Source organism: Acartia tonsa, chromosome 2, assembly GCF_053477335.1.
Source record: "Acartia tonsa isolate MP-2025a chromosome 2, ASM5347733v1, whole genome shotgun sequence".
Taxonomy (NCBI): Eukaryota; Metazoa; Arthropoda; class Copepoda; order Calanoida; family Acartiidae; genus Acartia; species Acartia tonsa.
In genome coordinates this window covers 7622274-7647507 of record NC_137261.1, presented here as the reverse complement: position 1 = coordinate 7647507, position 25234 = coordinate 7622274, and the positions used below count along the sequence as shown (strand labels likewise).

At 31.8% G+C, this 25234-nt stretch overlaps 1 protein-coding gene across 1 annotated transcript; it reads left to right on the top strand.

Annotated features, from left to right (window-relative positions):
• Window positions 1-1904: 1904 nt before the first annotated feature.
• Window positions 1905-25226, top strand: pbl (epithelial cell transforming 2 pebble). Its single transcript, XM_080181245.1, has 25 exons — window positions 1905-1974; window positions 2156-2261; window positions 2550-2637; window positions 3409-3477; window positions 4955-5028; window positions 5244-5466; window positions 6218-6445; window positions 6614-6765; window positions 7431-7818; window positions 8208-8298; window positions 9134-9214; window positions 9746-9876; window positions 10362-10483; window positions 11438-11605; window positions 11812-12004; window positions 12462-12632; window positions 13379-13558; window positions 14052-14137; window positions 14392-14464; window positions 17144-17249; window positions 17912-18000; window positions 20770-21002; window positions 21694-22205; window positions 22333-24807; window positions 25055-25226. Exons 1-23 carry the CDS (start codon window positions 1953-1955, stop codon window positions 21758-21760), a joined length of 3141 nt encoding a protein of 1046 aa, XP_080037371.1. The 5' UTR covers window positions 1905-1952; the 3' UTR covers window positions 21761-22205; window positions 22333-24807; window positions 25055-25226.
• Window positions 25227-25234: the final 8 nt, after the last annotated feature.

The window sequence follows — 25234 nt, the reverse complement described above, 5'->3', positions numbered from 1 at the left end:
GTTTTAGGTATTTGATATTAATAAAATCTAGTCTTAAAGACAATTGAGCTCAAAGTATTCTACAGACAAACAACGAGTGGCTATACTTGATATTTGAATGGTACTGAAAATTATTTAATATACATACAAGCAGAATCTGATCTAAAAAAATCTTTAAAAATAGCTACAAACCCAAAACTTATTAGATATCTTTTACGGGCGGACCAAGCAAAACTGTGGAGAAGCCTTGCTTAGATCTTATTAGTAAAATAAATTGGATAATATCCGTTTAAAATTTTATTTGCAGACAATACTTAAATTTTGTTTTGACCAATGAAATTCCTCTGTTTTGTTTATATCTGAAACCGACGAATGGTAAATTTCTGTCTGCAAAAGGAAGTTGAATCAGCCAATGAGAGGAAAGAAAACAAGGGCCTTTTCGTTGCTTATAATAATAGATGTAATAAATTATAAACGAAGAACACTATGAAGCCCTCTACTAAAGCAAACAGCAGCCATCGATATGATTCCACAAATATTTCTAATATTCTTTTTTATAATTGAAGGCGCAAGAATGAATTTATTAAAATTTGGATCTTGCATCAGATTTTAAAGTTCTCCAATAAAGTGAAACGATCCCGAATCTCCACCTCCATTGCTACTGGATGAACGATCTGACCAATAAATTACGGAACATAGCTACCAAAATGACGACGTAAATTCTTCAACCATTAGCGTAATAAAAGGCCTTTCCAAAAAAAGTATTTCTCTATTGTTCTTTACTTCCATTGTATGACGCATATTTGGTTTACGACCAATGAGAGGCTCTTATTGAAAAATAAACCAATGGTAGCTTAGCATAATTAATTGGAGCAATAGGAGGCGAGTATTTGGTATTTCCTTGGGAAGATTGGTGGGCGCGGACAGATTTGAATTTAAGAAAGTGTGTGTATTCAAGTGAATTTAATTAAAACAAAACAATGATTTTTAAAATAATTTATTAATATAAAAATGTTTTAAATTAAAATGTGTTTTCTTTTATATGTGATTTAATAAGAACTTTTAACATAATTGTGATAAAAGATCTTTTTATTATTCATTAAATTGATTGGTCGTTATTTTGCATTGTTTTTTTGTTATATGAAATTAAGCTTTGTAACTTTATTATTTTTAAAAAAAGTTAAAGATTAATGTTTAGTAATGAATATAAAAGGTTTATGCATTCAATTTTAGTTATTCGGCTTGGGATTTATTTCATAAATATATAGGTAATTAATGTATAAATTATAATAGGTATTTAATTAATTAGCTATTATATAAGAAATATTTTTAATTGTATTTTGATTTGAATTAGTTAATGATCACTTTGTGTTTAGGTTTGTTTTATTAATGCTATGTGTAAATTTGTAAAAATGATTAATTTATATAATTAACAGTTTCAATTTATTTAAATTACCTAAAATTGCACTACGCGATATTTCTTTTGTTCATTTAAGAAAATTACACATTTAAAGTTATTAATTTGACTGTTAGCAAGTATTGCGTATGTGTAACCGGCCTTTCGATCATTTTTCCAGATCTTCATATATCCACATGACCAAAGACTAATTAGGGGGCCGGGGATATATTTTTACACAAACAGCATTAGGTATATGATGAGTATAATATTTATAACTAAGTTTTTAAATTGAAACATATATATATGCGTGCGGATAGTGGGTTGTAGAGGTGTGTCAAAAGTAAACCCCCTTATTGTTGATATTTGGCTGGCATGCATACCTTTCCCTTAATTTTCCCACAAGTTTTAGCACACCCCTGACAACCTTGGGCATGCCATTGATTTAGGGAAGTTTCTCTTTAAATTGTTAAATAATCATTACCTCACAGTAAAGTAACCCTGCATCATTGAATTCTATATCATTTTTCAGACATAAAATGTTATAGATGTAAGTAACAAGTGGCCATTTTTCAAGATGTCGGAAAGTTTAAGCGAAGGTACGTATTGTGCTTCATGCAGTATTGTTTTAATTGTTTACCCATTAGTTCTCACAACATCTGAACGTCTATCTTTTCAAGTTTATTAATTATTTCTGATTTTTGTTTTATTTTTGAACAATCTGCTATTCATTTACATCAACAATTCAAGACTTAATAGTTGATATTTGTATTTGTTCAGGTCAACATTACGACATCCACCTTTGTGTGGTAGGGGAGGATTTAAGATCATGTAAAGAGGTTCTAGCTGTGTGTAAGTCATTCAACGTACCAATTAAATTTTCAAGGTAATGCATGATTTATTTTTAAGGTTTTCTTTTTAAAAATGATATGATAGCCTTAATTATTTACCTAATAGATATTTTTTTATATTTTACAATATGCTTAATTGTACACCTATAATGCTTGAGTTTGAAGACTTGGAAACTTCTGATCTCAATATTATATGTAATAGAGGCTGCGGCACTAGCATCAAACTTCTATATTAACTCAGTTTTAGTTAGAATAAGCATTTTTGCTGTCAAAACAATGTAAATGATATTTTTCATATCATAGTTAAACTTTAATTTTATTAGGGATGGCTCCGATTACGTGGACGAAGAGCATGTGTTTACAGTTTTTATTCTCTCGAGTTTTCACGGGGAGGTTTATGAAAGATTACAGGTTATTTTTTATGTTAATTTAGGTGCACGTATTTAAAGGGAAAGAAATCTGCAGCAAATTTTTTTTAAAAAGCACTAACAAAAATATCCTAGTCAAAATTTAAGTTTAAGTTATATCCTATAACTCGTATAAGACATCCAATCCTTTGATTGCACGACCTTTGCATAAACTGGAAGTCTTAAATATGCTTTGTATTTTGTTGCGCCTATTTTTGGCCAAGGCATTCACCATACTCTAATTATTTTTGTTGCGCACCTAGGGTAGCATTAGGAACTATTTGACGTCTTTTGTTATGCCGCGGTGTCTGGCCGAGATCCGAACCTTTCACCTTCCCGGATGCGTTACGTGTTATGCCACGGGATCTCTGAATGTCCCTCTATCCTCCATTTTTAAAGATTTTAATTAATTTTAGCCAAGTTAGAAAAGTATTTTATGATGGATTGGATATATAACTACAGGGGTGTATATTCTGCAAATTTGACCCTGCTGAGGGGGTGGTAAAAAAAATATGTGGTTGTGGGGGAAAAAATGTAAAAATTAATAGAACTGATAGTATTTTTTCCATTTTTCTCCTCTCTTTGGTGAAAAAAAACTAAAAGAATATGTGGAAGGGAGGATAATATGAATAAAATAGAGTTTTGAAAATATTTTTCCATTTTATCCCCTTCTTTGCTGGAAAAAAACTAGGAGAGAAATAAAATAATCTTGTGCAGAATATACACCCCTGTATAACTATTGAGCCTTTTGTGGATGAAATTCATAATATTTTAGAAAGAGAAAAGATACATTCTTGGCGTACCGGCAATTAAAGATTTGGCCCTTCACAAACTCCCTATTTTGGTAAGTCATGTTATTTATATGTCCTTACGTACGTCACACTGTAAAAAGGTTTATATTTAATAAAGTTAACATATAATTCTTATCCATTAGTCTTCGCGGAGAACTTAAACCCCTTAACTTTGAAATATCTTTTTTTTTAATATCTGTGCTTATTTTGAACATATTGTCATTATTTATTATCTAACTATAAACCTAAATTTTAGTCCTTCCTAGTTATTTGTGAAAAAATTTGAACAGTTACGTTTCTAAATAACCAAATGTACTTAAAATGTAATTAAAACCATATTAGGTTGGTGGTACTTGGTATGTGTCATTATTATATGGTGCAAAATTTGTTTGTGTAATCAATACTAAATTTCTCTCGAATATAAACCTGTGCATTTAAAATATTATAATGCAGTTGAAAGAAGCCAGGCCAAGAAAGTAAAACAAATGTGCACAGAAGTGTTAAAATTAATCCCAGTGTTGCATTACCATACAATAAATCAAACTGAACACGGAATTATTCCATAAAAAAGGTGTAATATATTAGACTTTATTATGACCGTGTTTGTATTACGTCGATTTTTACATGTAGACTTTAGTTAAAGGAACAATGTACTTTTTATGCAAGAATTGAAATATTATTAATATTTTTTGGGTGTAGGTTTTTCATTCAATGTTCTTTCCCTCTCCAACAATATACTCAACCTTTAGATAAGAGGCAGTAAACAATAATCAACATCAGTAATATCCAGTATTATGCCCATAAAAAATAAGCTTACTACATATGTACTCCATAAACATGACCGATACAAGTTTGTTTAAATCAATTTAGCTTGCTCGATATTTAAGAAATCAATATTGACATGTTTGTGATAGTATTAGTAAGTGTGAAACGCATTTATCACAAAGTATTTTTATTTATTATTCTTATTAGATAACAAATATCTACAGTGATCCGGTGTACATATTATACCTACTTAGCGTAAAATAAAAATAAGTTTTACATATAATGAAAATGTTTGTGTAATCACCACACACACAGAGGATTAAATTACATTTTGTGTCTAATCTGTGTGATTATGGAAATGAGTAGAATTTTGATAGTGGTTTCTTTCAGTATTATTATGTTTTCATTTTACATTGTAATGATTTCCTAGTCACGTCTTTTACGCGGTGAAACTAATCGTAATATTAAATGTCTGTCATACGTCAGCTACGATTTTAGAACATATGATTTTCTCGGATGCTATTAAATAAATGTGTGACTTAATGTTCTTTTCACATTCTATGGGAAAAGGTTCATTACCTCAGTTGAGATTAAAGATAGACGTGTTAAATTTCTTGTAATAATTGTCTTTCTATTAGTTACTTTCTTTTCAAAAGCGTTTTATTTTAACGTAACCTATTATGATCAAATGTTATTTATAAAAAATAACCGTTGAACATCAATATTCTTAAAAATTATCTCTATAAAAAGGTTTAATTATTTCAGGTAAAAAGTCGACCAGTTTACTGTTTAGCTCTGTATGGTTGTCGCATTGCATTCAATGGATACAGAGATTCCAGGTACCATAGTTAAATTAAATCATTAACATGTAATTAAAATATATAATGATATACCTACCTAATTATTAAAAATCTTTTTTTGCGAAAGATTCTTGGCCTAGTCCTTCTACAGCTTTATTTTTTTTTATGAAAGGCAATTACCTATCAAGGTTTCTTTGCATTACCTAATTTATTTAGAAGATCAGAAATTTTTTAGCATTTACAAAATTATTTAGAGCTAAAGCAGACGTTGCGCGATTGTTGCGCCTGATCCAAGCAATGGGTGGCAGTATTGTCAAGGATGCAAACGTGAAGATGACACATCTCATTTCCAAGAGCAGCATTGGGGAGAAATACAACTACGCCTGCACCTTCTCCCTGCCTGTTCTCACTGAGGATTGGTTGCAGACTGCCTGGGATAATCGGGAGAATATTGGTTATAGAGCTGCTGTTAAGGAATGAGAATTTCTCCCATGTGAATGCAAGTTTAATACATTTTATCCTTGATTGTCATGCAGAAACAAGAATCCATCTAACTTTAATTGGAATTTTTAGCATATTCAATACCACTACGGCTAAATTATTGGACAATAGAAATTCACCAAGCAAAGCTTTACACTAAGAAATTAAACTGTTCAGGGTTGACTTGTTATATGAAGAAAAAAAAATTATAGAGACGTCCATGTTTTTACACAAACATATCTTCTGAAATGAATGTGTATAGAAAAATCTAATTTACTTCAATCTATCTTGAATTTCTCTGGTCCTGTATTGATGGTTATACGTATCTAAAAGATCTCTGGGGATTTTCATTAACTTTTTTTGTTAGTAATGAATGACGTTATTTTTCCTATGCATTCGTACTTAGTTTCGAGTTTGCGGCTAATTATATTGCTTGCATCAATGGATTTTTTGCAATTAGCTTAATTTTATTATTTTTAGTGTTTGGTGTCATACAAATCAATGTAGTATTATGAAATATTGCTTTGTGCTAAAAACCACACAGATAGTAAAAGATTTTTTTTCTGGTTAAATTTTGGCATTGTACATTCAGAAAATGGAGATTGTAGGTAGAAATCTAGGCTAATTGAAAATTTATAAGACACTTAAGTTAAAGAAAAACTTTTTTTTGTGATATCCCTGTAATATTCAATGAAAAATATCCTAATGAAATGTACACTTAGTAAAATTCTCAACAAAACACCAGGAAATCGAGGACCAGTACAGGCTTCCTTTATTTGCCGGCATTGTTATCGCCTTCCTGGGCTTTAGCAAGTCGGACCTGGAGGATATGACCACCATCCTTGTGTCCAACGGTGGTAGGGTAGCTGATGGGGGTGAGAAAGGATGTGAAGATGCTAATACTACACATCTGGTTGTGGATGAAAATAATGTGGAACTGTTGCCTCCGGACTTGAGTGTGCATTCTCACTGTCAGGTAAACAAACTTTTCATCAACTTGAGCAGCGCACATATTTCTACATTTAAGATATGTTCATTTGGGGATATTAATATTTTCCAAAATTAGTACCTATCTTGTAATGAAATTAATTAAAATCAATCATGTTTTGTTGAATGATTCATATTATGTTTAATTATATTCCAGGTAGTAACCGGAGACTGGTTCTGGAACAGTATCCAGTTCCAGGCGGCCGCCAGTGTTAACATGTACAAATGGCGGGAGGCTGGTTGTATGTCGCCGGCGGCTAATAAAAGTGTATTTTCCCCACCAACTCCTTCCTCAGGGGGCACTAGCAGGTTGTTTTTTGTTAGAAATGGCGCAGCTACTCTAATTGAGCTTGGTCATGCGTTGGATCATAGATACCTAGTAATAGTATGTTTCGTTTGTTACAAAAAAATTGTGCGTTTTTTTTAAATTGTTACTTATTTATTTATTTTACAAGTTGCTAATTATTAATAACAACAAATAATATATAAATAATTTGTTATTATTATTATATATGTATATGTATAACTGAAGTTAGAATGAAAGAAAAACAAGATCTCTGATATTTGATATCATTAGTGCTATAAAATCAATGTTTGAAAGTAATTAGCTCTTGCAGACAGGGATACATATCAAAACAAATACAAATGTTAAAACTAAGGACTAGGATTATGTCAAACAAGTATGACAACTTAAAAACGAAACTCTTAAATTAATAATGTACAAATATAAATCTTCCCATTTAAAAGTGCTAAAAATTTATCTTCAATTAAAACTCTGCAATACTTCATATTTTATTTTTATTATTAGCTTACCCTGTGCCTGGTTTAGCTTTATAATTAAGATGAAGAAATATTGCAGTTATACACTATGATTTTCATTTAGAATAAATATTACATAAGTTCATTGTTATTGAAAGTGAAAAAATGAAGGTTAGAAGCCTAAGTGTTGCGGGCATTAATATTTACAATTATAGGAAACGTAAACGGCAACGGCGGGCGGAGGTCATCAATGCCTTGGCGGCAGACTCGCCCGCCCACAAACGGCGGAGCTCAATTTCTGAACTGGGCCTGTTGTCTATGTCCGGCAGCTTCCTTGATTCCTCCGACCGCAACCTTATGCTAAGCCCAGAGCCGACGTCATCGGCTATTGCGGCCACAGCCGCCAGCTCCTCTGTTGCCGTTGAACGCGGTGCTATGATGGAGCGGCCGGCTTTCGGCGGCGAGTCGGATATTAGTCTACCGGTGCCGTGTATGTCTATGGTGAAGAAGGAGGTGACGCCTCGGCAGCAGGTCTTCCATGAGTTGGTCACCACTGAGTCCAACTATGTCGCCATACTCGACTGTGTGTATAAAATTGCGCAGGTACAGTTGTATAAAGATTATATATATTTGCTTTTTTTAGCGAACAAAGAAAATATAACTCAGCTACTCTATAATTGAATAAAGGTTATCGACGTACTGCCCGATTGTCTTTGCGTCTGTTACAGTGTTACATGTATATATCTATGAGTGAATTTAGATAGCCTGCATACAATCGGACAGACTGCCATACGTTACACACGGTAAAAATATACCCCTTGTTATCGCACTATTGTTATTTTACTTTTTTACATCATGGTACATAAATCTTCCCTTGTTTGAATCAATTTATATACTGATTTATCAACATTTACATATAAACATTAAACAAATATTACTTGTTTGTTTCCCTGCTGAAATAATTAAAATCTAATTGTCCTTGTTAATTCCAGGAAGCTGAGGATCCAGACCAGCCAGGAGGTGCCCTTCTCGATCAACAAGAAATGAAAATTATTTTCAGCAACCTGGATCCTATTCGCAAGGAAACTATTCAGTTTAATGGAAATTATTAATCATTCGGCCGTCAAAGCTGATAGAATAAGTGATCCAGTGTATCATAGTAATTTGACTGCAAACAGGATACAACATTCATTGATATATGCCTTTTTGAAAAAAAACATATAGTTTTCACTTCTTCCCCCAAATCAAAAGGGGGGAGGCGGATGTGCCACTTTTTGAAACCAAAACTAAAAGTCAACAAAGGAACTCAACTAAAAAATAGTTACAGGTCTGAGATTTTGCATGGCAGTTGCTTTATAGAGGTACAATATGGAACTGTGAAGAAACGGCGGCGCAATCGCCGAAAACCGCCGTTTCCCGCCGAATTTTTTTTTGCAATTTCTCGGCGGTTTTCGGCGGATGAGCCGCCGTTTCTTCACTGTTCCATATTGTAACCCTATAAAGCAACTGCCATGCAAAATCTCAGACCTGTAACTCTTTTTTTAGTTGAGTTCCTTTGACTTTTAGTTTTGGTTTCAAAAAGTGGCACATCCGCCTCCCCAATTTGTTAGTGCTTTCTCGTCATTTTTATGACCCTTGGGACATCTTTAATGATGGTCTCCATAAAGTTTGTCTACGTGTGCCCAATTTTTCACATTATCTCTAACTTTGGCTATTGTTTAGCTAGAAGGATGGTTCTTACAGTTTTAAAATCGTTTAATCGATCTAGAATACTTCTGACGTATGCATCCTTTCATTTGTATGTCCGTCCGATAGACTAAGTAACTTGATAAAATAAGACTGATGTTATTGATTTCTACTCTTAACTTTTTCTTCATGTTTTTATTTCACTAACTAACTGAATATAAAAATCTATAGGTTCACACAGATATGTTAAAAAAGTTAAAGGAACTAGAATTAAATTGGACAGACGAATCTTGTGTTGGCAGCGCAATTCTAGGAATTTATTCAACAAAATAATAACAAAATTATGATACACAAAGTTACCTCTTCTGTAGATTACGATTAGTGGTTAAAACGTTTAGACACTCAACTTCATGAACGAACCAATCATAATTCAATAAAAGTCCTCAGTTGTTAAGCCAACGAATAAGAAAACGTTGTTAAAAAATATTTGGGACTAGTGTAATAAACAGCCCAGTTTCCCATCCCTCCATGAATTAATTGTCATGAAATATCAGGTTTAAATGAAAGTTAAGTTTTTTTTTGAGATTAAGGTCAAAAACAGATACCTACATTTATTTTTCTTTTTTAAATAAGGAAAATAGGTGCCTACCTATTGTGTTTTTCTGATTAAAATAAAAAAAAATTAAAAAAAAACAAGGAAAATACATCTAAAGGTAACAAAGCACAAAATAATAAAACAGTTGAGTGTTCATAATAAAACAAATGAGAAAATTGGATGTTTACAATAATGAACAATCTGAAAAAAAGTAATGTTGAAAAAAATTTTGAATAAAAAACAAATCAGAATTTTCCGAGGACCTACTGAAAGCATACCCACCGTTTGTCAACTTTTTCGAACGATCCAAATCTCAAATACTCGAATGTGACCGAAAAAGTCCGCGATTTCACGCTTTTCTTAAGAAATGTGAAAGAAGGAAAGATAAAGTGAATTATAATAGTTGAAATAGACTATAATTTATATTATTTTGGATGTGATAAAGATCCTTTACTATGTAATATTGTGTTATTTTACAATAATTTTTATTATACCATGATATTGCCTTTCTTCCTGATTTGATGAGAGTTTGTTTACTACATAAAGAACATGTTGCTTGGATTTGATGGTGCTTTCCCTCAAAGTACCTGTTGAGCACCTAACCTACGGTACTCCACCCCCTTGTTGTTTAAAAAATATTGAAAAATGGGATGGGCAAACCTAGTATTTTCCCCTCCACATATTCAATCATTTTTAAAAATAAAGGGTTTCAATAATCTTTATGCACGTTAAGGGAATACGTCGTATGATTTAAGAAACAAGTACACATGTAATTTATACAAACAGACACCCTACCCCCTTTTAAAGCAACTGCAAACTTTGTCATTCATTTGCTTATCACATCACTTTATCCCTGACCAACAGGCCCGAATGTTCCCGCCAGACCCTGACAGAGCTGATGATCCGTCCTGTGCAACGGCTGCCCTCCATGTCCTTGCTGCTCAATGATTTGCTCAAACACACAAAGAAGCTGAGTGCCCAGCAAGGGTAAGTTAGACGTTCTGTTATTAGCGCACCTACTTGTAGAATAGCAAGTGAAAATGTTCGTCGTATATGATTATCCAAAAGAACGTTAATTCATTAGCTACTCTAAATGAGCTGACAAAACGCAAAGATTTTTCTCGGTTGGCAATTCTATGAAATACTATAATATAATAGCACTAGCGGCTTCGCCCCTAGCCTCTAGGGGCTTCGCCCTATATAGTTATGGGAAGTCAACCCTCCTTAATAGAAATATTCAAAAAAAATATTCTTTGTTTAATTACTCTGTGGTAAAATTAAACCCAGGTTGTGCGCTTTATGCAAAAAAATTTTAATTTGTACAAATTAAACCCAGGTTGTTTGCCGTATACACAAAAATTTCAATTCGTAAAAATTAAACACCTAGGTAGGTTGTTCGCATACACAAAAATTAAAATTGAAAAAAAATATTTTTATTTTTTTTGTTGGGGGGGGTGGATTCATGGGGGCTTCGCCCAATGTTGCAGTGGGGTTCCCCCACCCCAATTACTGGTTTTTGTTTAAAAATTTTGGAAGTGGGGATTTTTCTTATTTTTGGGGGGGTTGGGGTGTCCCATCCCCCAAGAAAATAGCTTAAAACCACCAAAGGACCAGTAGGTATATTCCCAGAAGGGTAGAGCCCAATTTGATCAGCAGTTACTGAGATTTTACAAACAATAGCCTAAAACCACCACAGGACCAGTAGGTATATTCCCTGAAGAGTAGAATCCAATCGGTTCAGTGGTTACCGAGATCTTAAGGGACAGACAGACAGACGGACAGACATCAAGCTACTTTGTATTATAGATATATCAAGAGGGAACAAACAGATAGGGTAATGGTAATATATCTAAATAAACTTACGACATTACAATTTTTGGGGGATATTTATACCTCCCTTTTACCTTGTCTTGAATTCAACTAACTTGTATTATTTATCAGGCGTGACCATAGAGATGTTAGCCTGCTGGAGTCTGCCATGGACAAAGTAAAAACTGTGATGACACATCTTAATGAGGAGAAGAGAAGGACAGAGGGACAAATCACCATTTTTGATATTTACTCAGAAATAGAAAACTGCCCGGCTAGTGTTGTTTCTTCTCATAGGAGGTAATTTTTTGAAAGAGAAAACTGTTAAATCATCTCGCAAAGTTTTAAATCGATAGGACAATTCTTCTGACAAGACGAAATGATGGAAAGATTAATCTGTTACGGACGAACGGACCAATTTTAATGATAGAAATGCCCCGCTCTGACAATACACTAGAAACCTAAAAATGTAATTGAACTCCAATCTTCAGAGTTTTCGTTTATAGTTTTGTTGGTCGGTACGACTGTATCGAAGTTGCTGCCGAAGACGTGCTCTGTGGGAAGGGGTATGAGCTCACCCTCTTCCTGTTCACTGATATCCTGCTGATTGCCAAGAAGAAGACAGGCAAGATGGGGGGGATGATCAGGTCCCCCAGCAACATGAGCATTGCCAGCGGTCATGTCACCTTGCAGACTAAGGTATTTTTGTTTCATTGTTGGTGGTAGCACAGTTACTTTATATCTATGGTGTATCCGTCACTCAAAAGATCGTGTTAACAGGTGATGAAAGCCTTTCAAATATTTTTTTTATGTTAAATAAGAATGTTCTTAAATCCGTTTTCTTTATGGGAAATGAAAATTTCCATTTTACTCATACTTTGAATTTTTCCTTCCTGGGGGGGGGGGGGTGTCTGGACAATTCTGGAAATTTATAGAAATTGCAAAAATGTTTAATGTAGACGATTTAAATGTTATATTTAATTTATGCTTAATAAACAAAACTGAAACTACTTATGTCTCAAATTTCATACTACGTATTACGTAAGGACAGTGCAGTGTACAAAATTGTCCAATTTAAATCCATTTGTAATAATAAGGTACCTACACTTTTTCAAATTCTTTATTGATATATCCTGTTCTACTTTAATTTTGTTAGGCCCTAAAATTTGTGTCCTTGCTGCACCTGTCCTCCATCAGACGTGTGGTGGACATCCTTGACTCTCCCGATGTGGAGAGTGGGGTTGTCGCCATTGTGTACAGACAGACAGAGGACCTTGATAAGCGGTCAGAGAGGTGCTACACTCTTCAACTTCAATCTGAAACCCAGGTAATTTTAAAATGTTTTTTTTTAAGTGTAGCTACTCCACAAGTCTTGTTTGTTGTTTTGGTGCAGGGTTTCGGATCCGCATTGATTTTATGCGGATCCGGATCCTCAAAATTTGGTCAGTGCGGATCCGGATCTTTGACAATAAAAATAAAATCACCAAATTTTTCAAAAAAATTTTATTCTTTAATTCGAAGTCAAAAATACTTTTAATTTTCAAGTCTGAACCTAAACCTTAAAGATTGGCTCTCATCAAGAGAATGTCTGAGATTTTATATAAATTTAGGTAGATTTTTCCTTTTTTTCCGCATTTTTTGGAGTCTAAGGATCCGGATCCGCATTTTTTTGCGGATCCGGATCCGGATCCTTGGACTAAAAAATATGCGGATCCTTGCGGATCCGGATCCGAAACCCTGTTTTGGTGGTTTTATTTTTCTTTATCGCTAATCTTATGTAGTTGTCATTAGATGAGTTATGTTAAAACTTAGTATTGATAACTACAATTTGTATAAAAAGGGTAATTAGTTGATGACTTATCACATTGCCCACAAACTATAAGTATGAATTAATCGTGTGAAATAAAAAAATGAAAATCGGTCAAATGTTGTAAAAAGGTTCAAAATAGGTATTTTATGAGAGATTTATAATGAAAAATTAAGAATGCACCATTTTTTTCACATATTCCAACATATAACGTAGAAGTAGATCAGATTTTTTAAATTACTCTTTTAACCTTAAAATTTACTAAGGACGAAAAACTCACAGTGTTGCGGACTATCTGCCGCCACGTGGCTAATACCATGTGTCGGCCCGACCCAGAGAACCTGTTGGTGAGGATGGGTGCCAAGGACATGGCCCTGGACGCCAGTGATCTCATCGTGTCTTCCCTGTCACGAACCTTCTCTTCCTTGTACAAGACAAAACAAAAAGTAAGTCAATTTAAAAGTAACACTCTGGTAGCATCAAGTTTAATTTTTATTTGTAATTATTTAATAATTCTTACGTTTGTTTAACAAAATATTTTTGAAGACTGGGAAACCAACCCTTTTTGAAGCCCATAAGCTAACTATTGTAAATCTTTCTAACCTTTTTTTTAATATTTCTAATTAGAACACCTGCACTTTTACCTACAAGAATATAATTTAATAAACCTGCGCTTTCTTACAAGTGGCCGGTTGAGCACTGATTACAACCCCGACCCCCTTCTCTAAGTATTTTGAAATTATGTTGAAGATTTTCTACTGTGGGAGGCCCTAACCCTGCGTGGCATATACTAAGAAAAACTAACCCTCCTTATTTTCAAGCTATTTTAAACAAATGAGCGGGGTTGAGGGGGGGGGGGGCGGGGAATCATTGCTAAAGAGGGTAGTGTGTGTGAGAGAACCAATAAACCTAATCTTATTATTATCTGATTTTTTTTAGGTCGGTCGCGCCTTTTCCTTTAATCGTACTCCAGGAAAGTTAAAGCGGGCTGTCTCTTCCATGATTTCTCCCATGGCCAACACAAGGTATATTCATTTGCAAGGATGCTGCGCTATACATACACCCTATTTCGGCATGCCACTGTAATCTAATGACTTTTTTGTTGCTTAGCTATCATTTTATCCATTTTACATCATTAGTATTTCTAAGATTCTAACAAAACATGTATTTTATCTTTCTTAAGTATACAACACATTCTTTGATGTAATTTTTTCCATGCTTTTTTAAAAAAAATATCTTTGTTATCATAAAAATGCATTCTTATTTTTTTGTTGTTTAGGTCTGAACAAAGTAGAACTCTGAGCAAGGCTTCCAATACTCCGTCAGAGTCTCTCAGAGAACTAAGATTAGAGGTAGGACACTTAGAATTTCTTTTTTGCTTCTTTATTTTATGTTTTAAGGGTGTCAAAAATACTTTTACTTTTGAGAGCTAGGTATACTTATAATTTATATACATATCAAACGATTTTCACTCCGAACAAAACACTGCATTTCTTGATATTTTTAACTTTAACAGTACGTGATTTAAATAAATTGAAATCGCAACAACAAAAAATTCACTTATTTACCTTTGAAACCTTTTTTCATGTAAAAGTAATACATTTTTGACACCCTGTATATTATTAGCATTAGAACATTTTTTTTTACTTTCTGAGCTCATTTAAAACTTTCATGCACAAAATAGTTAAAGATCTAGCACAAACCAGTTTAGTGAATCATAGTATAATGCACATTTTATTCTTTTTTTTTGTATTTGTTTTTTTTTGCACAGAATTAAGGTTTAGTTTAAAGTAAAATTACCAGGGAGGAAAGGGATATTGTAGGACAATGGAAGTTAATTTTATCGATTTTCCTTTTTTCTCAGTAGGAAGCAAAATAGCTTTAAAAAATATTAATAGAGAATTATTGATTTTTCATTGTTCTTTATACTTATCCAAGTTATCCCTTACACAGTTAATTGGTATTTTGTTAATTTTAACACAAACAGGGTTCAGCATACAGCAATTTTAATCAATTCAAATCTAGCCATGTTTTGGGTAAAAAGAATATGCTTGGAAATGGGTTTAAAACGAGGCATGCAATGGTGATTATAAAAAGGAGTATTTACATGGTTTGAATCGTTTAACATTGCTGAATGTTTTTGCCCCTACATAAGCATTTGGATATAGTTTAGAATTAGTCTGGGACTGGGATAAAGATTAGTAAAACTATATTTTAAGATTTATAATTCTGTTCTTGTAGTTTGTTATGTGAATAGAATAGATTTGCTTTCTTTAGTTAGAAGTGTGGTGTTGTATTTTTGATAAGATTAAACGGATCTAGTTCAGTTCATGCTAAAATGTTCTTGGAATCGATTACCTCCAAAAATCAATGAACTTTATAGGCTGCTGACGGCGGAACGTATATATCTCGCAGTGCACATAAATGCGCGAAAAAGACTTATTTTACGCGATTTTTCTTCAGTGAAGCTTTCCTTGTGCATAATTGGATCTCGTCTATTCCAGATTATTTATAGGCCTTCTTATGCCGCTTAACACGCTGTGCGGGAGAAGCATGTTTGTTTGGCCGCTAGGTGCCTTTAAAATTCATAGATATTCGGAGAAAATCGATACAAAGAATATTTTGTCGTGAACAGTTACACTGGATTCGATATCATATAGTAGAACTTAAATTATTGATATTTAGCTTTTAGATATGGAATTTCAAAAAATGCTAATTATGTATTTGTGTTTTTTTTGCATTTGTTTGTCTTTCCCTTTTTGCAGAAAACATATAGAATATAACTGTGACTGATATAGTTACTTACAGAAATGCTTTGCTACTAAACTAACCGCTTCAATTGTTAACGTTAAAAATTTCTCAAGTACAAATACTATAATTTTCCCAGACATGAAGTAGACTAATTTTTTATATCACGATATTAAATGGGTTTCCGTTAGACCCTCGGGCTATTTAATTTGCTAGTTTTATTTCATAAATATACTTTTAGACGCGTAGACTATTTAGGATTAGATTTGATTGTCTGTACGGTCTTACTACATCTAAAATATCCAAATATGTTTTGAACTTTTTACATAACATGTTTAAGGTATCAAAATATAACCATAACTTATCATAATCTGATGTACCTAATGACGTTATAAAGTTTTTTTTAAACAGATGAATAAATTATATACCGAGCAGCCGCGCTTCTAGCATTTATATTATAACAATTTATACTTTAGAATTATTATATTTGATTTAATCTGAGAAGCCATTATAATGTTAAGAATGGATTTATAAGATATTTGTTTTTACTATAAAATATATAATAAAATTAAAATCTTTTGTTTACTGTAAAGTCCGTTGAAATGGTGGTCGCATTTTCTCTTTACTTTTTTCTAAAATTTTATCTACACAGACAGATGAACCAGGGAGGGAGGTGACATTGGGCTGTTTATTACATTTGTTCCAACAGTTTTATTAACATTTTTTATTCTTTGGCATAACAACTTAAGGGACTTTTATTGAATTTTAATTGGTTCATTTAAGTCGGGGACCGGAGTTGTACATTATTTTATCGACCATTGTCTTTTATCCCTTAGATTCCGCACATTTTTTATTGGGATTATTTGCCAAAATGAAATTTGGTTTTAGGAATTCAAAATAATAACATTGATCTTTTTCTAAGAAAACAATTTCTGAGATCAAAATAGACTATGCAATAAAAATTATTTTTTACTTTTTTCAAATATTCATAAAACTGATCTTTATACCTAAATTAGGGATTGAGATAGAAGATAGTTAATTTTTTTTTTGTTGAATATTTCTTTCTAATACTGTATACCTAATCCTAATTATAAGTAATAAGTCTCTTTTTGCTGACGCAAAAATCTCTGAACTTGATAGACTGATAGAGGGTTCATTGGTCTGGGGATTGTTAAAACAATTTTGGAAGAGGTGGTAAAATGTCCTTTTATGCCATTGCAATAGTTTTGAGAAAAAAAATTGCAATTTCACATTTTCATTGAATTTGCCTTTATTCGTGTTAGTATATGGTACGAGAAAATGAGGATAAGACCAGTGTTGCCGACAACATGAACCAACCAACTGCCAAGACATCGTGCGATTCTGACGATATGCCCGATGTTGGTGTAGGGGTGTTCCTACATATCTGCCTCCACAATGCTATATTAATGGATATATTATTATTACACCAGATTTTCATTTTCTCTAATAAAGGGAAACAAGCAGCGGTCTAACATTACGATTCCTCCCTTCCATCTTTGTTATCCCATTCCCTCCCTACCTACTTGATGAACAAACTTACCAATAAATGCGATCCATGCGAGGGGGGGGGGGGGGGGGCAATTGATGAAAGACTAAAAATAATAAATAATTTTCCCTTATGGCTATGAAAAGATTGATATCCGCTGAATCCGGTTTTCAGCCATACTGAATAATCATGTATAACAACGTATTACAGACAATTTTCTACGAATATTAATGTTAAAATGATAAAATTTAGTTTTTCAGTTTTGTTGGCCCCTCGGGGCTAATTAGACTGGTTTTAATCTTAGAATTTCTCATTTTGATATCCGCGGAAAGCTGTCTATATTTCGATGCGATAAATAACTATTCTACTTAAAATAAACAATATAATATTTAGTTCTTAGTGTAAATTTCTAACATGTTTTTGGTATCAGATAATCCTAATATCACATAAAATTCAAAAACTAAATTTTGATTCTTGTAAAGAAAGTCAAACCTTTTGCTTTAACCATTGAAATTGTTGGATGCGGATATGTATGAACACCTAATGGGTGTAGGGGATCCCTGTTCAGTTAGAACATTTCCCAGGGATCCATTCACAGACTGTGCCTGTCCACCAGTCAGTACAACTGAACTGGTGAGTCATATTACGAACATGCAGGGATATAGCACCTGAATAAAAACTATTTGCCACAATCTACCCTGCCAGTCAAAAATAACTGTCATCGCGTATGCAAAATACAGAGAAAAATATTTTTTACTGGCAGAAAATTTGGCGGCCAATATTTTTTCTTCGGAGTTATTTCACCCTCAAAAATGCTCTTTGAAACTTGTCTGACCTATTGACTTCTTTTCCTTGTTTTTTTTTTACATGGAAAGGTTTAGTGATTTTTTAAAAAGCCGTTGCATTATTGCTTCGCATTCGATTAATATCCACTGAATTAGAACCGGTGCTTAGCCATACTGAAAAATCATGTAAAGCATTGTATTACAGACAATTTATTACGAATATTATTAAAATCATAAAACTAACACCGGTTTTGTTAGCCCCGTGGGGCTGAATTCTTATAATTTTTCGTTTTGATATCCGTGGAAAGCTGTCTATAATACGATGCTATAAATGACTATTATTTTATTAAAATAAAATATTGGTTCATCTATTTGTAAATATTATCGAATCAAACCAATGCATTACTAAACCAATATTTTATTTTATTAATTTGTATAACTTTACACGTATTTATGCATGTTTTTGTATGTAGTTTGCATGTTGACTAAATTGTATGGTATGCTTGAATTTGCATGTCCTTTGTATTAAAATGTAAACGTTTCGCACATATTCTTAGTACTTACATGTACATGCTTAAATGTGCATGCTGTTTTAAAAATTGCATGTTTCGGCACATGAAGTGCATGTTATAGCACATTATCTGCATGTTAAATGTTTAAACTGTATTGCATGTTTCAGAGGAGAAGACGACCAAATTTTGTTCATTCCACAGAAGATCTCATTGATGTCTTCTATTGTAAACTCAACATGCGAAATGCTCAAGCTTAACTTTAGTTTTTAGTCACTTTTTATTTGTTTTTTGGTACTAAAAGCTGTTCTAAATACCTACAAATTTTAAATTTTTTAAATTTATTTACCTCACTAAGAAATTGAGCATTGAGGTTGCTGGAAAACTGAATTATTACTTGCTCCTAATTTATTTCTAGGCTGGATTTTGAAATAATCGCTCAAACAACAATTTAAATTGCAGATAATTATAATTGTAGGTTCTTTTTTTATTAAGTATTTAGAGCTGGTGTTAGTACCACTATGTTCTTAGCATGTCTTCTCTATTTTGTACTTTTTTCCTCCTTAAAGCACAAATCAAAAATATATTTTTGTATTTTTATCCAATATTAAGATTTTTCACTTATAATACTCATTGTATTATATTTATTTTTAAGTTTGTTTTTAGTAAATTGCATGAAATTCGGGATTTAAAATTACATCATTTGATTTTATATGGGAAAATTTTCTTGTAGAATTTGTTAAAATTTTTAATTGTTGATGGATAGATAGCTTGGGTATGGCATTACTCACCAAGTGTGACAAAAATTTGAAAGTGAATGAATAACACAAAGAATTTTATTTTATTTTAGCTGTTTCCATGAATTAATAGCTTACAAATTAAAGGAGGCTTTTTAGTCTCGCAACTTCAATTAATCACATGATAAATTTTGGCAAACTAGGTGGATAATATTCTCTCGTTCATTTATATTTATTTATTATATTGAAAACAAATCTAGTTTTTCTTTAAGGTCAATCAAGAAAAATAGTAATTATTAGGTAACTTTTGCTTTGAATTGAAGGTTTTAGGAATTTACTTCCATTTTCTTCTTTTTTCTGTTTTTAGATATTGATTATTGGGTCCGCAGCTACTATATGACTATCCTATTGTATAAAGTAGTAAGCGTTTTTGTCTGTCCCGAAGGATCTCGCTAACTGCTGAACCGATATTGTTCTCTTTTACAGTGAAGCTTTTTATAGGTCCTGGGAAGGTTTTAAACATTTTTTGGGGAGGGTGTCTTCACCCCCCTCCCCCCAAAAAACATTATTTTTATTCTTTTGAAACTCAAATTTAATATAAGATGAGGTCAAATTTTCCCCCTCCTAACTTAAGTGCCCCTAGGGGCGTAGCCACTAGTTAACTATAATGTGTTCTTATTTCTGACGGCCATGAAAAAATCATTCTTGTCTTGGAAAGAAAGAAATGTCTTAATCAAAGATTTATAAAAACTTTACAAATTGTCACATTCCTGCTGCGCTACTTATGAACATAATCATTCTTGAACTTTTATATACCAGTGAAACTTTATATATTTGATACAGTTCTGAAAGCCAAAAACTTGACAATTATAAGACTACAATAATTTTGTAAAGACTTTTCAATTTTTATATTTTTGAGAATTATTTACAGAAACTTAAATTAATACAAAATACTTATTATTTATACTATTTTTTGTACTTATTATAATGTGTTAGTACGTATAGTAAAATAAAATATTTTTCAGAATATTTTTTGGTTTATCTGCCTTCTTTAATTCTGTCTATGAAGCTGTTCTATTATATACTTTCCTTAAAAGTTCTTCGTGTTAAAAAACTTACAATTTTATGTGTAATTTAAAACTGATATGAACATTTTCCGAAATTGTTATCAACAAAGAATTTTACTAAGAAATGTACTTTTTTATTTTTTGAATAAAAAATGCTTTCTGGATTTTAATATCTGAAATGTCTAAAGTATTTATTAAAATTGCAATTTCTTTTTTACCTTCTTTTCTTTCTAATTCTATTTTAATATCTTAACTTTTTTGATTCACTATTTGGCCTTTCTAAACTTTTTTTATAATTACTCAGACCATATCAAGTACTCCGAAGGGAGCTGGTAAAAGCACCCCCTTGTCACGGGGCCTCCACTCGTGTGTCAACCTGGCCGAGTCCCCGCGCTCTTCAAGGACCCAGCACCCCAGAAAGTTTACCTTCCCCTCCCCGGGAAAAATGAGTGTAGGGAGTGAGGTTGATGTGGGTGGTCTGGAAAATAAGGATCCTGGATTTAGAACTCCAAACCTGTGTTCACGACCAAGTTTCAGGTAATTTTTTATTTCTCTTCCAATACTTTGATGATACAGGTTTAATTTTGTTTCGAAACCTTTTGCAGTACAACTACATTATAATGTCAAAATTAAATAACCAAGTTAATGAAACAAAATGATGTCCAAATTCTCAAATTTGAAAGGGCATTGTTAATACAATTTCAATAAATCTCATACTTTTTTTTATATAGAGCCCGTTATTCTATTATATAAAGTAATAAGCTTTTTTTCTGTGTGACGAAGGATCTCACTAACCGCTGAACCGATTTAGTCCTCCTTATCAAGGAATCTTCCAATATGTCCCAGGCTGGGTATAGGCTATTTTATTTTCTGATTTATGTGTTGGGCCATTTGTTTGCCATTTCCTAGCTCTTGATTTACATAGCCCCTAGATAGATGCTAGGGGCTAGTATTAATATAAATTGATAAACTTTTTCCATCACGGCTACAAAACATAATGATTCCGAATGAAAAAATAGGTTTTGAGTATGAAAAAATACTGATTACTGAAATTGAGTACGGTAACTTAACCAAAATCATAGTGTTATAATTACCTTAGGCATTCCAGTATCTAAAAAAAGGGGATTTAATCCTATAATTTTACAATTTGTAGACAATTGTCCATATTACTACGAAAATATTAATATATCATAGTTGAATTTTAATTTCATATTTTTGTTTTTTTCAGGGATAAATTCCGTCCTAGATCTGGAACTTTTGCAGCTTTTCAAAGAAAATCCTCAGTCAACCAGTAAATACAATTATTATATCAGTAAAAATTAAAGAAAATATTTTACATTTATATTATTACTTATATCATATTGTCAATTAAAATTAATGTTCAGGGAAAAAAGCAAAGATTTGTTAAAAAAATGGATACAAAAAACTTATGCAAAGTTTTATTTTGTATATTTTTTTAAATAAGTGTGCAAGGAATAATTTATTTGAAGAAACTTGCTTTTTAAAAGAGCATAGGTAATCTGTTATCTATGTAGTACAGTAATTAAGCAAAGGCAGATTAGTTTTTCTATCCCAGTTTTTTCAATAAGAACTAAACTGCCCATTAAAATTTTTTACTGATACTTATTTCCACCATTTACTTTTTAAAATCTTTGTCCCCATATGTGTGAAGCTATCGTAAAATTAGTTTTATAGGGCGCAATTGTCTGTTAAAGTACGAGGGATGGCAATCCCAATCAGGTTCGAATAATTTTTTACCAAATATCCTAAAATATATAGTACCTAATGCAAATTATTGGTTTGGCTTTATGTAAAAAAAACCGAATTTGTTTAAAATGACTCGGATTACCTTCCCTGAAAATTTCAGTGATTGAATGGAAAATTTATGGGTTTTGTAATTTTCAATCAATAGTTCTAACAAGCATACACATAGTAAGTAAAGCTAGAAGTAACAATAACTGGAATACTCCGGTTTTTTATATTCATTTTATTTAGTTGATATTGTTAACATATTTCAATTTAAGTTTTTTTATTTGATATGTATTTTGGGGCTCAATTACGAAAGTAAAATGTATTTTTAAAATGTATAAAAGTTAATTGAAACAAAGTCATTTTGCATAGATTGCAACTTTTCTAACATGTCATTATTATTTTTTTTTCTATTATTTGACATTTAATAATTTAACATGACTGTATTTATGATGTAGTAAAATGCTATGGACTTTTAAATTTTAAAAAATGCTAATTATATTATTGTATTTAAATTAGTATTGTATGAATTAAGTATTTCTAACACACATTTGAAAGACAACAAGAATGTATTAATAATAATAACATATTTGATAGGTAACTGCTAAAAGCTCATTTAGAGTGCAATAAGATAATTAATACTTGTTTTCCATTTATTGATTTAAAAATAAAAATCTGGTTTGAAAATAAGTAATTTACATATATAAAAATTTAACATTGTTTTATTGTTAAGAAAAAAATCATAGTAGAATAATAGGTAAAAGAGATTTTAGTCTAAAAGTTTAAAGACAAGGATTTTGAAAAACAATTTTAAGTAAAATTTACCCACTTCCCTTTAGTTAAAACACAAAACAAATTTTACGCCAACGTTAAGATACAAAATATCCAAATTTTCAGGAATTTCTAATGGAATTAAGGGGGGGGGGGGTTTAATGCAAACATCTCGTAATCAATGTATAAATGGCACTTAGAATTCGAATTTTGATCTAAAATTCTGCATGAGTGATCCTTGGTAGGTCTATTTTTCCTAAATCGAACAAAAAAGTTGAAAAAGTAACGGCTAACGGCTCAGCCGTTTAGCCGTTTTTTGGCTATTTTTAGGGCAAATCTGTCATAAATTACGTAGGAATCAACTTTTTGAAACATATTTTTGCTTTAAATCATGTGAAATGATACAAAAACAACATTTTCAGATTTCTAGTACCAGCAACTACCGGCTAGAACCATTTGAAAACATTTTGGAGCAGAAAATAGTATTATGTGGAGATAGGTTTCGTGATGATTTGCATTGAAAATAGCCCAAAAAATGGCTAAACTGCTGAGCCGCCAGATGTTAGCCGTTATTTTTCCAACTTTTTGTTCGATTTAGGGAAAATAGACCTACCAAGGATTACTCATGCAACATTTCAGATCAAAGTTCGAATTCTAAGTGCCATTTATACATTGATTACGAGATGGTTGCATTAAAAACCCCCCCCTTTACATATATAAAAATTTAACATTGTTTTATTGTTAAGAATAAATCATAGTATAATAATAGGTAAAAGAGATTTTAGTCTAAAAGTTTATAGACCAGGATTTTGAAAACAATTTTAAGTGAAATTTACCCACTTCCCTTTAGTTACTACACAAAACAAATTTTACGCCAACGTTTAGATAAAAAATATCCAAATTTTCAGCAATTTCTAATGGAATTAATTTGCTGGCTCATGGCCCCTGAATTTAGGGTGGGAAAGTCTGTATTATTAAAAAACTCAGTTATAAAGAAGTCACACAGAAACAGAAGGACGGACATACACTAGACTTATTGTAGCTGCGATATTAGAAATCTCTTGTACTAGAGGGAACTATGAACAAACGAGAGCTAGTACATGATGTTAAGCACCTTTTAGCAGTGATGTAAGGCCTTTTTTTGGTTTATACACTTTGTATTTGATAAATGAATGTAAAAAGTATTATGGTCATAACCAAAAAAACTGAAAATTTATATTTAACGAAATTATTAACAATGTATTATTGCATTTGCAGCACTTGATGTTTTGCCGTTCTATTTTATTTAGCACTTTGAACTCCACAAAACATTCGATGAGATTTTATCACATGATGCTTTACTAAGATTTCAAAGTCCGTTATGATATAATTATGGTGAAACTTTTTTTAATTGATACAACTATATTAAACATAAAACTAGTTTATTCACACAAAATACTGTTGATAGGTGCTAAAAATCTTTGGCTCTCGTTTGTGCAGCATATTACCTACCCTTTAAAACTTCTAATTTGTTTTTGTTTTCTTAATACCACTTTCATTTATCCAATTACTTCAATAAATATAATGATGTTTACAACTATATATATATTTTGTATTTAATTTCCCTAATATTCATTATATGTTTGCTATTTACATATCTATCTTTAACTTCTAACTTCGCCAATGCCAAATAAATTCTTATTATTATTTTATAATTTTTTAATAATTTTATATTATTCTTAAAATAATTCATGAAATACCTATTTTTACAGGCGAAAATGTTTAAAGTAAGGATCGGGTTCTACAATTAAACTACAAAACATTCCAGCTTAAGTCACTATAAGTCTGTTGAAAATAAACCGCTCTAACTGCTAAAAGACCATCGCAAGTAGACTAAATACCCCAAATTTGAAGCCTTCGGCTTTATTGAACTAATGCTTATTTTCACACAAACTTTGAATGAAATTAAATGATTACAGTTTTGCAATAAAAACATTTAATTTTTTCTTATTAGAGCAGGAGGCTTTAAATTTTGCTACTATGTCTACTTGTGAGTCTTTCAGCAGTTAGAGCGGTGCATTTCCTGAAAGCTCCCTTTGATATCATTCAAATTCTTAAAGTTGTCTATTGATACTAATGATTTAATTCAAATATTTATAAAATCTTACAAAATAATAAAAATTAGTTTGTCAAAATTTATTATTTTTTATATAATGGTATATTATTTTGTATTAAAGATTTTAAATAAATACCTAAGGGATATTATATAG